Source organism: Anabas testudineus, chromosome 7 (genome assembly GCF_900324465.2).
Source record: "Anabas testudineus chromosome 7, fAnaTes1.2, whole genome shotgun sequence".
Taxonomy (NCBI): Eukaryota; Metazoa; Chordata; class Actinopteri; order Anabantiformes; family Anabantidae; genus Anabas; species Anabas testudineus.
Window position 1 is genome coordinate 18,688,871 of NC_046616.1, and position 17,099 is coordinate 18,705,969.

The 17,099-nt window shown below is 39.0% G+C and overlaps 2 protein-coding genes across 3 annotated transcripts; both read left to right on the forward strand.

Moving 5' to 3' along the window:
- Positions 1-632: 632 nt before the first annotated feature.
- LOC113167714 (inflammation and lipid regulator with UBA-like and NBR1-like domains) lies at positions 633-6,960 on the forward strand. The gene is made up of 5 exons (XM_026368527.1): positions 633-889; positions 2,327-2,481; positions 2,588-2,785; positions 3,477-3,805; positions 4,750-6,960. The coding sequence occupies exons 1-5, from the start codon at positions 732-734 to the stop codon at positions 4,783-4,785; spliced, it is 876 nt and encodes a 291-aa protein (XP_026224312.1). The 5' UTR covers positions 633-731; the 3' UTR covers positions 4,786-6,960.
- Positions 6,961-8,931: 1,971 nt separating this feature from the next.
- LOC113167713 (SAM pointed domain-containing Ets transcription factor) lies at positions 8,932-16,075 on the forward strand. Of its 2 annotated transcripts, none has more exons than XM_026368525.1 (6): positions 8,932-9,130; positions 12,146-12,572; positions 14,409-14,606; positions 14,769-14,813; positions 14,948-15,085; positions 15,337-16,075. In XM_026368525.1, the coding sequence occupies exons 2-6, from the start codon at positions 12,164-12,166 to the stop codon at positions 15,513-15,515; spliced, it is 969 nt and encodes a 322-aa protein (XP_026224310.1). In that variant the 5' UTR covers positions 8,932-9,130; positions 12,146-12,163; the 3' UTR covers positions 15,516-16,075. The 2 variants fall into 2 exon arrangements, with proteins under 2 accessions (XP_026224310.1, XP_026224311.1); XM_026368526.1 differs by having other exon boundaries at positions 14,951-15,085.
- The last annotated feature ends 1,024 nt before the right edge of the window (positions 16,076-17,099 follow it).

Consider the following 17,099-nt stretch of genomic DNA (forward strand, 5'->3'; position numbering starts at 1 on the left):
ACGAGTGGGTGCTCAGCTGAAGTCCAGTGTTGCACTAGTCTTTTCAGGCTAGCATCGTGAATCTACATGCATTATCTGTTATGTTAAGTTATACTATTGGTCAACTCAACGTGTGCTTTGTCACTGTTTTCTTAAAGTTAATAATGTGCTGGCTGTTAAAGAAAATAATGGTCAAACTTATTGACAATTAAATTACTTCAATGTTTTGTGAATTACTGCAAAATAAATGAAAGAAGTTTGATAACCCAACTTTACAGCAAATGATTTGAAGTGTTTTTGACACACAGCCAGAGCTGCACATGGATCCAACATGGCAGATACTGTAAGCAGGGAACAAGCAGAACATCTGGTTATAAGCAGATGTTTAAGTCTGTGCTTCAGAGCCTAAAATCACATAATTTACTATGTAAAGCTTTGACGACACGTGGCTGTGCAAGCCAGTCTGTATATTAAAAAAAAAAGACGTGAACTGTAAAATCTTACTTTAACAAGAGTTGTTTTTTTATGATTTCGCAGCAAGACAGCTGGGTCCATCTTATTACTACAGTATTATTCAGGCAGTACAATCTACAGTGGTGCTCAGTGTGTTGTGGTCTCCTGCAGCTGCATGAGTGGAGCTAAGGTACAATCATGTGACATGCGCAGTCGGCCCTGTCGAGTTTGTTATGACAAGTCGAGGCCTCGGACTAAATTAGAAGTGAAGCCCCCGTCTCTGTCCGGGTAGATCCGTGATGGAGGGCATGGACCTGGACCTCGACCAGGAGCTCATGCAGAAATTCAGCTGCATGGGTACAACAGACAAAGACATCCTGATATCGGAATTTCAGAGGCTCCTCGGGTTTCAGCTAAACCCCGCCGGATGCGCTTTCTTTCTGGACATGACCAACTGGTGAGCTCGGGGACTCGTCTGGCCTGCTGGGCGGTTCATGTTAGATAAAACACAAGGTTACAGTGGACTAACGAGTCAGCTCTGTTGAAATTGGGCTGTTGACGTGCTAAGATAATTTTTACAGGAAAAAGAAAGCAACTAATAGGGGGTGTTATCCTGCAGTGGGACACATCGGGACGGCTAGCTGTGTAAACGTGGGAGCAGTGACAGCTAACGCTAACGACGCTGTAGTAACGTAACTAACGTTAACGTTAGCTGAGTCACTTTTGATCGCCTCTCTGCAACACAGCGGATGGTAGCTCAGCGGAATTTGCATATGTGAAAAAGGTTACATTACATTATAATACATCGATTAAAGCTTATTAACCTTATTTGTCATGGACCTAATGTGTTATTCGTGGTACAGGCTGCTGACAGTAGTTGTAGGTTAGTTAGGTTAGCTGCCGTAGCTGCAGTCACCCCAGAGCTAGCGTTACCTAGCTAGCTCGTTAGTTATCAACTTGTCACGCTTATTTAAAGTGCTGAATAATTTCCACACAGTCTACAATGTGCTCCTTCTGTTTTGCTAAGATGTGAGCGTTTTAGACGCACCCCGCTTTTGTTTGCGACAGACAAATTGACGTAATGCTTTGTAGTTTTCCTCTTTGACCAAACAAGCACAGTTGGGGGTCGCTAAGTTACAGTTTATTACGTAATAGCGCAGAAGCCCAGCTCCGGGGAGTCTAACCAGCTCAAAGCTCACACAGGGGTTGTGCAAGTCTGGTGAATCTTTACCTCTCCTGTGCGTGGACAAAATGTACGGAGAACACTTCATGAACCGCACTTATGTTGTATATTGACGCATGTTTTAAAAACAGTAAACAGTGCAGTTCCCCCGTGTGCAAAACGACAAACATGCCAGGGGGGGGCAAAGGTCATCCTGAAATCTTCCTTCAGGAAAATCCTCTGCGCAAAGTTAGAATTAAGCAAACTAATGCAGATCTATGGGAGGTAAGCGGGGCAGTGTCTACGAGCAGTGCAGGCTATAGTAGAATCACGTGGTGTCGTGCAAGAGCTGCTCTGCACTGTGCCTTCTAAAAATAAAAAGTGCTGTTTTATGGATGAGCAGCACGCCAGGGGAAGCACTCTGAAATCCTCTGCAGACATCTCAGTTGTTCACTTAAAATGTGATAACATAATATGGCCAAAATAAATTTTAGATTTCTCAAATAAGCGAAATAATATTATGATCTGAAGGTAATCAGTATTTCCTTTCATTGGGCAGGATTTTTCTTTTAATTGTTCTTTTAAAAGCAGGTGTAGCTTTCAAAGCCAAATGGATAGCTGTCATTATTTAAAAGAATGTTGCTTTGACAGGCCTAAAGAAACTGACAGGAATTGTTTTGACAGTTGCTATTTACGATAGATCACCTGTATTTCTGCCTTCTGTTGTCCTAGGAATTTACAGGCAGCCATTGGAGCCTACTATGACTTTGAGAGTCCCAACATCAGTGCACCATGCATGTCCTTTGTAAAGGATGTGACAATAGGTGAGGGTGAATCAGTTCCACCTGACACACCTTTCACAAAGACTTGGAGGATACAAAACACAGGTAAGTCTGCCGACATGGTGATACAGACCTGAAAACAACAACAACCAAAAAAAACAACAACGATGATTTCAGCATAGTTCAGCATAGTTGTTTGTGTGTCCTCCAGGTACAGAGTCGTGGCCTCCTGGGGTTTGTCTCAAGTATGTTGGAGGAGATCAATTTGGTCATGTAAACATGGTGATGGTACGGTCTCTAGACCCCCAGGAAATGACTGATGTTAGTGTGCAGATGCACAGCCCAGTGTCCCCTGGTATGTATCAGGGTCAGTGGAGAATGTGCACAGCTACTGGACTTTACTATGGAGGTAAGAACAGCTAGATACCATACGATGAAAAATGCACTGAAAGTTTTTCATTTTCAAAATTAATTGACAGACACATACATTACAATGTATGTAGGAACAATTGGCCTCTAAATAGATTTGTCTAAAAAGAAGACTAATTAGTTGGTCAGAGATAAAATACTGTAGTAGCAGCAGACTAAGAGTCATTATTCAAGATGTGTAAAGTGCTACATAATTGTATATGCATTTATTAAATTAGACGGCCAGTCTATTAAGACCCACAAACTATATTAAGAGTCATTAATTTCATAGATTAATATCTTTCAGCATATGAAACATGTGTAATGGATCTCTACAGGAAGTCCCTTAAGACATTCCCACTTACAAGTTAAGCAGCAGCGATATACTCAATTAAAAATGATACTTAATATTTTATTTAGTTGTTCACTTTCATAATTCGTCACCTAAACCCCTTTATTTCCTAGTCCTAGTTCTAGTCCCAGCTTTAAGAGTGACAAAATCTTTAAGCTATCTGTGATGTGCTCAGTTTCACATGATCAAGACCTGGTTCTCTAAAATAATGATTTGTTTTTTTGGTTGAACTACTGTTTTTCTGGTTTAACTCTTAAAGGTGCAATGCCTTTGTTTTGCCTTCAACCTTACTTACTGTACATAATTAACAATAAGAACACCGGTTCGGTTCTCTTGACAGATGTGATTTGGGTGATCCTGAGTGTGGAAGTTGGAGGCCTCCTGGGCGTCACGCAGCAGCTCTCCTCTTTCCAAGCCGAGTTCAACACGCAGCCACATCGCAGCGTCGAAGGAGGTTACAACCCCTTTGCCTCACCAGAGAAAAGCAAGTGCCCCAACAGCAGCAACAACAACAGCCTCCGTGATGATAGTCCTCATCGAGTCACAGAGCAACATTGGCAGGGAAGCCCTAACCAGCTACAGCAAGATCAGAATGGACTTTCACACAACTCTGTGGATATAGTTGCAAATCGTCTACAAAACAATCTGTCAGTAATCTCTTGTAGCCAGGTAAGATATATAGCATGTTGCAAGGAGATGCTGCAAACCAGTGAGTCTGGATTGAGGCTAGTATGCAGCTGTAGTAAAGTTAATTCTTTACATTTACATCAGCAAACAAGACCAAGAAAGACTCTGCTGCCACACTAGTGGCTTTGTGGAGCTGTAATTAGACAATAGTACTTTGAGTCTACTTTAACAAACATGCTAACATGTTTTAACACAGCTAAAATGCTGATGTTAAGCAAGTAATGTACATGAATAGTTCATAAAGTTTTCAGGATCTTGTTTATGGTTTACAGTATTGAGCAAATAAAACATTTGACCAGATTATCATGCTACATGAAAAATCAGGGAACACTAATCAAGAACGTATCCCCTAGGCATCTTGAATATCAACACAGCAAACGTCACAGCAGTCCATTCAATAGGTGTCAAAATATTTCACTTTGATCCATATGGTGGCTATAAAGAAAGAGTCAGGGGATTAGTTTTTTGAAGAGTTCGAAAATTCATTATAGTCTGTGTAGTAATTGTGAAGTACCTCTGCAAAGTACTTGGATAGTACTAGGACCACAGTGGTGAGTAGACCATACATGGCTAACATAGCTTAAAAACAAATATGTACAATTGCATTATATAAAGATGTGTTTCTAACACAAATGTTAACCCCAAATGTTTACATAAATTGGGTATTAATCATATAATACAAAGAAAAGCATCAAATCGGAAATATTTGGGAATTCTTCTTGAAAGAGTTAAATCTAATAAAAATAGTTTATCTAAACTAATCAAATCTGCTTATTTCAGCCCTACAGATAAATATTTCCCTGGACAAAAGTCTATACTTGGAGTATGTACAAATCTGAGACAGTACAATGTTCTTATTTAGCCAGTGTTGTATACATCTTGCGGCCGTGATATGTTTTTAATCGTTTAACCCTCTGTGCCTACAGGGTATACAGGAGCCCTATCCATTTGGGCACTCTTAAATCATGGGACTTGTCACAGTGGAGCAGCACTAAACCGTACCTCTGGAGTCTGTCACACCAATAACAAAAAGAAGCGGCTTTATTAGTAGCTGGTGGTGAGTGTGGAGATTCACAAACACTTTATGCAAATTCCAGCTACACTTTAAGAAACCAGAGGTCAATGCTCCAACATGCAGCTCAATCAACATCCCACACCACTGTATGCACGTGTGTGAATGCTAAGTTAAAAATGAGTGCTAATGAGTCTTTTGAGTGATTTATTTTTTTCCTTCAGTGATATATTTTTTTTTTTTTTTGCTGTCAGAGTGCAAATGAAACAATGACAGGAGTGTGTATTTGTAATATTTTGCATACACATGCATTGTGCAACCTCAAAGAGAGACTTTGGAGGAAAAGCCATTTACTTTGCCAACTGATTCTCCAGTTTCTGGTCTGACTCTTGGTCATATACTGATTTGGTTTTCTGAACCTTTTCTCTAATAATGGTGTCCAAACCACTGAATATCATAATTTACTTTCAGCTTAATCTTTTAGTGTGCACATTTAGAGAAGGGGAATCACAGCATTCTCTAGAAATCAGTCTGAAGCTAATTTAAAGACTAGTCAGATTGTCAACATTGCTTGTGCATTATGGGCAGTGATTTCCATGCAGTCATAGTAGCTACAATTTTAGGAGCAGTGCATTTGTCCTCCACAGGAGGGAGTCAGCCATCACTCTAACAAGAAGAAGATAAGATCTCACTTATAGAAATCTTATTTACAGTGTGGCTCTTATGATTTGGTTAAGTTTTAGTCTAGATCACGTTATTGTACAGAAACATTTTCTAAAGCTAGAATTTAGAACCAACAATTTTATTTTCTTCTACCTTGTGTAGTCACAGGATGTTTTTTAATCTGCTTACAGTAAGTTGAAGTAGGACTGAAACCTATTTGCCATAAAAATTCAAAGACAGTGAAGTACAGTGAAGGTTTCTTCATGCATTCTCTTAAATTAAGTAGAGCCATTTTTGGCCGTTAAAAAATAAAGAAACACACATTTCTAAAATATTAGAGGAATACTAGTATAATATCCATTATTGGTCATTGTCTGGATGTAAGGTTTTGTTTATTTTTACATGCTTGCGATAAAATTATATCAAAATAAAATTTTAATGAAAGGATTCATGTACCTTATGCCATAGGACATTGAATTCAAGCCATACGTACAGCAGTAAAGACATACCTTCATATGATGTTTTCTTGTCACCTTGGTCTAAATTTTTATTTTAAAGCCGTCTTGGACCTGCTTTTATCATGTAAAAGAATGTAACTGATGAATGTAGAAGAAGATAGTGTTTTTGGAAATATATTAATTTACCTAAAGGTTGTACATTGTATTTTTGCAACAAACTGGCAGTTTTGTTAATGTGACCTATTGTTAAAATTATGGTTGGGATGTTCCACTTTCAGATCTGCTGATGTTCTCATTTATCTCAGACAAACATTTTAAACACACTGGTCATTTAAGATGCAAATTTAACCACACCGGTAAAAAAAAGAGAGAGAGAGAGAGAGAATCATCTTTCCCTTGCTGAGGATTCACTTGCACTAACAGGCTGATCTTTGCACTGAGTAAAGCGACCTCTATCAGAAGGCCTGTGCGTACTTTCCTCCTCCGCAAGTACAGTTAAGTCCTGAAGGGTTTATCAACTCTGTGATTTTATCTGTCACCCACAGTCAGTGTCGTAGACCACCTCATCAGGTAAACACCCTTTTCATTAACATGCCAAGTGTAAGCTCCAGGGCTGCTGAGCTTTTACAACATGATGATACCAGCCGATACTACAACATGTTGTGAGGATCTCTGGGCTACTTGCTGTTTCGCAGAATGGTGTGCATCTCCTGTGTAAAACGTCAATGATAAATGTTTCTCTTGGTTGTCAGTGTCAATTCATCAAGTGCTGAGTGGGTTTTGTTCTTAGTTTCCGCTGGCCAGATTGCAGACTGAATCAGTTGGCACTAGACAGCACATTAATGAGCGAGAGGAAGTGCAAACAGATGAAAGCTTTGTTCCTGTATGTTTGATGAATGTTTATATGATTAAATTATCACTGAAAACTAAACGTCTTGGACTTTGCATCATGTTGTCTATGGTTGTTTGGAGTGTGCAAACTTGAATAAAAGTCAAGACACAGATTTTAACACCAACCTTTGTCATTTCTACGTGGACTTTCTTCTTTTCCTTATCGTCAGTTTTGGTTTGATTTGTTTTTGTTTTCATATTTTGAACTACTATTAGTTGTTAGACATGGCTGACACTTGACATCCCATGTTTTTTAGACATTAAAACAGTTTCTTTTAAATCTAGCAAACTGCCATCTGTTTGCATTTGTAATAGCAGCTAGACCAAATGTTCCTGTCAACTGCTGTGAATCTGTTGATGTGTTTGCTGTATAGTTACCTGGATTTGATATGCTAATATTTTATTGATCCTCCGACGGGGAAATTCAGGTGCCACATGACCTTAGTAAGTACGTTTTGTTGATTTATCCACGCTAACGTGGACCGCTGCTTTGAATGACATGCCATTTTCCTTCTTTTTACTTTTATCCATTAGCTGTTCACGACGCACAAAAGCATGTTAATAAATACATCATTTTATAAATGGGATGCGATGGGAACAGTTTTTCATTAAGGGTTCATGAAAAGAAACAGCAACTTTAGATACAATTTAAATCTGAAATAAACAGGCCATGTTCAAATAATACACAGCAGTAAGTACATAGCAGGGTCGTCAGAGGAGTCTTTTATTCCTCTCCCTTCGAGGGGGGGGGGTTTAAATTACATGTTAGCCTGGAGGTTACTGGTCAAATTGTGCTTGCAGCTCCTCCGTCCCTGGTCCCTGTCTGTCCTTGTTTCTTAGGGTCTATTGTGTCTGTGTAGCAGCAGTCTGTTGGACACAGAGCAACACTTGTCATCTGCACAGTTTGACTGTTTCATGTAAACGCGTCAGAGCTCGGCACAAAAGAAATATGAAGGTAGCACAGTAAATGCAAAGTTAGCCGCTGAGTGACTCACTCTGAGCCAAACTCTGTTGATGTGGTAGTTGTTCTTTCAGGCACTAGCCCCTCACAGCTTGACTGGGTCATTTGAACTTTCTCAGCCTGATCATACAGATGTGTGCGTGTCTTCCGCTGCTAAAGCTGTAATTCTGCCACTTTTTAAAAAGAGCTTTAACGATAATTTAGTGTCTTTGGGTGGATACACATACAGCAGCTCTTTAGAATATTTCAACACAACAGCACAAACATGACTGTTTAGTTTAAGCAAACATTTACACACACTTTCTCTTTCCCTCTCTGCAGTCTCGCTTGTATTCTCTTCATATACCAGTTATTCAACTTCTCCAGTAACAGTTTTCAACACTTACTGCAGTATCTTATTACAACTGTAACTCTTCATTTCCCCTGGAAGAGCTCTGAAATTTGACAGATGTAATTCTGTAGACTCCACATATCATACTACAGTCTGTCATAACCACACAACATATTCATTATCAATCAATTCAGATAATACTGACACATGACAAACGTTATCCTCTATATGTCACAGTCACTAGAAGATGATTTTCTTACCATAACAATTCTCTTCCAGTTCGCTTAACTGTGTGTGTAAACTGCTATATGCAATCAATGTGTTCATCTTCTAATGGTGCAGCAACCTGACAGGGGCTTGTTTCAGTCACACGTTGCACTTGGCTTGAAAGAGTTAGGTTTCCTGGTTCTTTGGTTCTACATGATTTGTGACTTGTGCTGTAGATTAACACCAGACTGAGCGTGAATTATTTCCTACACAGAGTGGTGAACTTTGACATGATTACCTTAGTCGATTTGATCAGGCACCGTTTGATTTAACCTGTGTCTCAGCTTCACAAAGCTCGACTATTATCTTTCAAAAAGTGGCTGTTCTCGAGGTTAGATTCCCCCCCAGGCTGTTAAGACTCTCTAGTTTTGTTTACTTAAGGAACTCTCCAGGTGAATACTGCCCCAAGTCATTATTAAGTAGCTACTTTCAGCACCCTCCCTCACTGGGACACACCCTTTCTTTCAGAATTGATATGTCACAAAGGTACTGTGTCCCAAATAAGTCAAACTCATGCTGCTGGGGCCAATAGTGATAACAAGGTCTCTGGAGTGATCCAGTTCTCGGGGCTTGTAGGAGAAAGAAACTAGGAACTGCACATCATACACCTGAGAGACGAGCTTCCAGGAGGATCTGGACATTGGTCCACGCATAAACTAAGACAGAGGAAAGGTTGAGATTAAGCTCAGCTTTGGAAAGTCCAGTTTGTCCAAACACTCACAAGGTAAGAAATTACTTCCATTATTATTCTTCCATTACTATGAGCACACAACACTACCTACTACTAACACTCCTGCCACTTCAACCAGTAGCAGGAGTGTGCACTTGTGTTTTTAGTTTTTTTTTAACCTAATCAATACTGTGGAGAAGTGTAAGGTGCTCTTGTCTAAATCCTCATTTTGACAGATGTAACCCATCTTAGCCACTGGGACCTAACAGTCAGGGGGAAACAGCTTGTACAGAGGCAACACAGTGATGCTCACAGTTGAGTGGCTGGTAATTTTATTGTGCCATTGTAAACTCTAATAATGATTATTTCATTCATCATTTTAGATATTTATTGACAATATTGGGATTGGCAATAAAATAAGCTTCTGTAGTGTCTTGGCATTGGCTGTACATACACGACCATATAAAGCAGGAAAAACACAGGTGTAAATGGTTGAATTCCATTTAGCTGTTTTCAGGATCCTGGTCTTGCACAAACTGTGACACTATCATGGTCTACTGGAAGACGGAACCATCCTTAATTATATCAAATATCACCTGTGGTTTTCCTGTCACACCAAGATGTCTGCTGTGAAGAGGCCTTTCTAAGAACACCCCACTACAAATAAATATCCTACTTATGTTTTATTGTGTTATTGGTTTATTGATACTGGTACAGTTAATGAAGCATTTAGATGTTTTATGTATGTATTTTTTTATTATTATTATCTATAAAATATGTAGAAACTATTATTAATATAACTCAATAATATAAATACAATAATAACTACAATTATTTTAACAAGCAACCTATTACTAATGAAGCTAACTCTGAAATAAATAAATATTAGCAGAAAGTACATTGCTTAAGAAATCTACTTTAAAGTGACGTTTATCTGCCACAACATTAAATCCACCTGGTGGTGTTAATGTTATAGTGGACGTTAACACCACTGTGTACTGTAGTACAGTACTGTGGCACTGCTCCTACTCACTATACTACACTGACCTCAACACTACTACTATTACTAACAATTCCAGTGACAACGTTTCTGTCCTTGTGCTCCATCTAATAATGGTTTAAATACTGAATTTGCTTTCTCCATATAACATCTAGACCACAAACAAATATTATACAAAGTGATGTACTTTCTAATATTGCAGAGTTTAACATGAACTATAAACATCTGGAAGTTGAGTAATGACAACTGGACTTCCTTCTTGTAAGGTCGAAATGTTTCTGGACTCACCCTAGTAGCTTCTCCTATAAACTGTAAATGTAACACTTAGACTACAATGTACATTTTATATATGTTGTTTTTCTGATATTTTAAAGTGGGTAAGTAGTAGAAACACACACACGCATGCACTTAGGTTCATATGGACACACGCAAACTAACAGACTTCGACATTTTGCAGGAACAGATGCGGAACAGCTCATAAAGGTGTGTTATCATACACCTATCCTTTTGTCCAAAGAACCGTGGAATGCATGACTGACTATATCGACTAAATGCCTCTCATATCAGTTTGGCTGCAGTCTAACAAGGTGTTAACAGAGCACTAAATACAAGTCTACAAATAACAGGCTTGTTTTCATGAGCGTGCTGCTTTCACTGCAGCAGTGCACAACACACACACACACAGAAAAAAGATGGATAAGTTACCAGTTTTTTACACTGCTAAAGAATTAACAATACTGTAACAGTATTATTGTATCTTGCCACATTATATACAAATAATCACAACTCTGATGATAAGACACTTTTACAAATAAAGTTTAGATAAAACATTGATTAAATGTTTCTTTTCCTTCAAAGATGCCTAAATAACATTATTAATGATCAACTATTAATAGCTTGGTTTCCACAAACAAATGAGATGCTTCCTTTTATTAAGTTCATGTCTTTGCATTTTTCTTCCTGCGATCGTGTGTAACTTTGAACTTTGATTATATACACACACAACTACCTATTTTATGTCTCTGGTTCAGTTCAGTGTTCTTTACCTTGGGCTTTGTTTTCTTAACAAAACACCTGCCTTGTGTCTTATCACGCCACCTCACACCATGTGGTGCTGTTTTGAAATTCTTCTGACCTGAGGACTGGTCACCTGATCAGTCTACTTGCCTCTACCATTTGTCCAGTTTTTCAGTAGTCGGCATTCACAGCAACTGAATCAAAGTAGCAACGTTAATTAAGTATAAAGTTATAAGTTGTATAAACCACAGTTTTGTAAGATTACATCAAAATTGCTTTATCTATCACAAAGCACCACTCCCAGCGTGGTGAGCTGTTCACTTACTCATATGATGATGAATATGTTCCAGTTACTGGCTCGTTTTTTATGCTTCTATTAATCCTTGTTTTGCTCTTAATATCTGATCTGTTTTGTCGACCTGCTGTACTTGCGAGGCACTGTCATGTGGTGATAGCAGTCACACAACTCTTTACCCATTAAAACTGACAAACATATTCATTTTTAGTTATAGAGTTTCTAACGGCTTTGATCGTCCTTTCGTTATCTATATTTACATCTATTAGGTGGAGTAGATTGCATTGTCATTTTATTGAATGATGTTGACAACAGAAGAAGGAAAGGTCAGAATTTCACTCAGTCTAACCCTGCTTGACCTGAATATTTCCAGCCACGTAGATTGACGAGCAAATCTGTAACGAATTCTACCGATTGTGGATGAAAAACAGACGTTTTGCATTAAATGAAACAGTATTGAAACACAAACAACAGCCTATGTTAATTTAACTCTCAGAACGGTTGTATTTGGTTTATCAGAAAAGACTCATGCCTTATTTCAAAGTAAGTCCCAGCAGAGTAAATAGTATAGAACAAATGTCACGTTTACTTTAGGATTGCTACTGTTTAAATATTGGGCATTTGGGAATGGTTTCAGCTCAGCGTCAATGCCACTCTGTCTCATAAGACAATGTCACTGTTGAAAATGTCATGTAGGGTGTAAATCTGTTATGACCTATGACAACATTCATGTGAAAACAGTCCTTCTTTCTTGTAGCGTCAAAGGAGCCTGAGCATGGGGAGTCCAGGCTGTGAACACATGGGTTGCGGCGCTCACTCGCCCCTCTACATCACTCATCCTCACACTGATGCCAGGAAGGCCTGGAGGGATGAGGTGGAGGACATCAAACCGCCTCGCAGTTTGTTGGGGCTCACTGAGCTCAGCTGGCCAGGGGTCTACCTCCCCCGCTATGACAAATTAGCCGCAGAGGAGCACCCCTGGGTGCTGAGGATGACAGAGGCCCCCCCTTCCAGCGCTCTTCCCTCCAGGACTCCAGAGTTGAGCCCACCTGCAACCAGCCAAGCCTCCGGAGACATGGAGGGTCAGGTGGAGGAATGCTCTCTCGAGCAAGTCCAGACAATGGTGGTGGGAGAGGTGCTGAAGGATATTGACACGGCCTGCAAGCTGCTCAACATTTCACCAGGTATGAAAGAATAAAACTCAAAGAATAAAACTTGATGTTTTTTCAGACAGAGACACATTTAAATAAGAAACACTTCTGCAGAATGCGTCAGCAGAAATGGTAGAGTGATAAAACAAACCTTGAGACAGCCAGTAGCTGTTTGTTTGCTCACACATCATCATCTACAGTGACACAACTGACACTTGGTGAACATCTGAGGCCCTGCCCACTGTGTGCAAACTGTTGTGTTGACACAAGATCATTTTGACTTCTTGTGAACTGAAGCTTTTTCCACTACCGTGAAATGATACACTGTTTGGGATTATTTGCTTTTGTTACAACAGTCTTCTTTCTTAACTCTAACTTAGGCGACATTAATATTTATAGCATGTTTAAAACATGTTGTATCATAGTTAAACCCAACTTCGACAAAGTTTTAGCACCTTCCCCTCAATCACTACAAGCTGGCCATGCCTTGATGCAGCAAAGCAGGCCCAAATCATGACATTTCCTCCACCATACTTTAGAGTTCGGATGATGTTTTCATGATGATATGCTGTTCCCTTTTTATGCCAGATGTAGTGCTGTGTGTTCTTTCCAAATAGGTCAATCTTCGTTTCATCAGTCCACAAAACATTTAGCTGATACTGCTGTGCAGTGTCAGTGTGCTCTTTGGAAAACTTCAGGTGTTCGCTAATGTTCTTTTTAATAAGCAGCAGCTTATTGACTGTTTGCCAACTGTAGACTGGTGAATTTCACTTTAAAACCCTTTCCAGCTTTTTGTAATTCGTCAATTGAGCTCTGAAAGCTCCTTTTGGTGAGGCATGGCTAACATAAGCATCTTCTTCTTGTGCAGAGCAAATTTAAAAAGTTTAAGTTGTTTTTGTCAGTTGAAGTAGCTCTAGTCCACAACTCCTAACAAATTGTCTTCCACGTATTCTAATGCCTGACTCCAAATTTGGCTTTTTTGAGGTCATTATTCCAAGGGTTTACAAACGTTTTCCACTATCACTATGAGGTTTTTATGCTTGTTCTCAATCAAAGACGTTAAAAATCAGAATTGTTATTATTATTATTATGTGTTATTATTTAAGCCACATCATATTTATTAATACTCTTGAATAAGAGGAAGATCAGATCAGATATTTTATGAGAAATTAATACAGAAAACCATGAAATTCTAAAAGGTTCATATACTCTTCTTTTTTCTGTATCTATCACTAAACACACTGACCTGATGTTGTCATGTTTGCATTGCTACAAATTAGTTATGATTTTGACAGATTACAGTATCAGAGAAAAAATCCACACAACATGTTTAGAGCTTTGGATCACTTAATCACCAGGTCTATCTGGCAAGAGTGGGCGTTCACGGGTTACATTCAAGATCTTTCAGTTACCTAAAAACCATGGGTGGTTGGGCGCTCCCTCACCTCAGGCATTACTGGCGGGTTTGTCAGCTGAGGGCAATGACAATTTGGGCTACAGATAAAACAGAAGCAACTTGGCAAGAGATTTTTTAAAAGAGTGCCCGACAATTCCTTTATCAGAATTACCACTCTGAATACAAAAGATGGTGAAAGTAGAATTGTAATTGTATCCATCAAGCAGCAATAACTAAAGACATTTGATCCTCTAAGTAATAAATGGACAGTAAACTACATGACTTAAACTTCTCTAAATAACACTGAAACACCTAATTTCAGCATCCTCAGCAAATAGGGATTGTCCCATATTTAAAAATGGACATGACAAAAAAAGAAAATGAGGGTAAACATAACTGTTGTTCTTCTGAAACTCAGATATGGAGAGAGTTAAATAGTTGAAATCCCTTGTCTCTCTTGTTTTCATCTTCAGACCCCTTGGACTGGAGCTGTGTGCATGTTCAGAAGTGGCTGCTCTGGACCGAGCACCTGTACAGGCTGCCCCAGGTCAGCACCATGTTTCAGGAGCTGACCGGGAGAGATCTGTGCTCCATGACAGAAGCAGACTTCAGACAGCACTCTTCGCAGTTTGGAGACACGCTGTATGCTCATCTGGACATATGGAGATCTAGTAAGAACAACAGAAACACTGGGAAATGAACCTACATCAAAGCTGCTGTAATGTTAGGAAATTAGGAAAGGCTGCTTGTGTAGCAAATGCAGTGTGGCCAAATGTAAAGCCAGTTTGCCGCTCCTGCTGGATTCGTTCTTTATTTCTTGTTTGTTTCTTTAGCTGCAGCCATGAAGGAGCGCTGCCCACCAGAAGACACTAAGTCTAGTAAGTTATTGGTTATAATAATAAGGTGCTTTTTTTTTATATAGCTTTCTGAGTATAACAAAACTGCAATTAAAACCACTGACAACTGGATTGATGCAGTGCCATCTGGTTTCTGGAAATCTTGTCTATGTCAGCAGTGGATGACGATTCCTGGTCAGATGTGATGTCTAACTACCCCAGTCAGCCCATCCACCTGTGGCAGTTCCTCCGCGAGCTGCTCCTCAAGCCACATAACTACAGCCGCTGCATCCGCTGGCTCAACAAAGAAAAAGGTATGTTGGGTCACCCTGCAGAAAGCAGGTGACATTATAGCACACCAGCGGTTTGGGTCCATGTAGGTGACTGCAAATGTTATTTTTTAAATTAGTCTAATTTAAATGTCCCAGCAACTATTGGATGGATTGCTGTTATCTCCCATCACTGTCCCACCTGCAGCCTCAGCGAGCTGGTAGCGTGGCTGCACACCCCTTCATTGGCCTCACAGCTTAATCTGACTAAATTTTTTGATTACTTCTGTCATAAGGAATTTTCAAAATAGAAGACTCAGCTCACGTTGCCAGGCTATGGGGCATCAGGAAGAACCGGCCCGCTATGAACTATGACAAACTGAGTCGCTCTATACGTCAGTACTACAAGAAGGGCATCATTCGAAAGCCCGATGTGTCCCGCAGGCTGGTGTACCAGTTCGTCAACCCCGTGTAATGAAGAGAATCAGCTGATCAGAGGAGTATGAGTCAAGGAGGAACCAAAGATATGCTGGACATACAGTGGAAGTAACATGAACTCTGAGGATCATTCATTGTATTTAATTTTTCATTTCAAATGTAAAGACTGCCTACTAAAACATGCACTCCTGCCTATTATAATTTCACTCTCTACTTTTTAATTCTTAAAAATGGATTTGATTTTACTGTATTTGTTTCTTAGTTGTCTTTGATACCCACATTTGAAATTGCATTCTGCCGTGATGCTTGCTTTGTCTTCTGATTATGGGAACATTTAAAAGAAAAGGGAAACGTGCCTTTTCACTTTCTTGCAGACAGTTAATGGAGATCCATACAATTATGACCAGCAGGCTAGTTGTTTTCCTTAGTTTCCAGTCTTTATGCTAAGCTAACAGCTAGTTTTAGCTACACGTGAGCCTGGGGTCGATTTTCTTATTGAACTCGAAGCAAGAAAGACAAATAATATTTTATAATTCTCCCGTTTTTTTTTTTCTTTTTTACCAATGACACCTGTTCTTTTCTAAGTTAAGATTATTGCAGAGCAATACTAAAATATTTAATGCCTTCATAATTAATAATTATATGTCTTTCCTTTGGGGTAATAAAGCAATTAATCTCTACCAAGTGTTTTATCGTTAAAATCACAAACAGTTACTTGTCTTGTCGCTTGTAATCACAAGTCACATTTGCCGTCCATGCATAAGAAACACACAGACACTAACTTTCTTTTTTTTTTTTCCAACAAACTTGTTTCCCTTTCAAACCAGAATTGCAATATTGACACCATCACAACAAATTTGATTCAGGTTTTTCATCACTATCGTCATTATTATCTGTGATCATAATCATCTTTATGCATATTTAAATTAACGTCTTGTTACATCAAGATGAACAGGCACTACACCAGTTAGGAGATAAAAGTACATCACTAACTATGAACATACATCTTCTATACTGCTAGTATAGGGTTTCCACAACGTGAGCTGCTGTCCCCTGTGTGCATAAGGAAGAGATCATCAACATAAAAAAGCATTTACATTTACACCTTTTTACTGCCTCAACATGGTTAGGTCTCATTTTCAACTCAACACAGTTGTACAGTTACAATAGAATATAATCTTTAAATTACATCATCATATACAAATCTGACAGCGTGGGATAACATCACGCTTTTATGGTACACTGACAATTCCATTGCAATGAAATTCATACAATATGGTACCTATTACTTAATATGTTTTCCATTGGTGTTATTTTAATGAAACACATTTACATGTATAACACTACATTTTGTCTTAATAGTCAATCACTTGCATTTTTTTTTTTTTTTTTTACATTTTTTTCTTTTACATTTACACAACTCATACACACTGGATGATGTTTTCCCGATGTTTTCCCCAAAATAGTAACCTGGTAATGTCTGAACCTGTGTGTGCTGTGTATATTAGGTGTTTAATGCATGTGTGTTTATGTTTATATATATATATATATATATGTGTGTGTGTGTGTGTGTGTGTGTGAGTGTGCATACACGCATCTTGGGACAGTCTGATGATAGGAG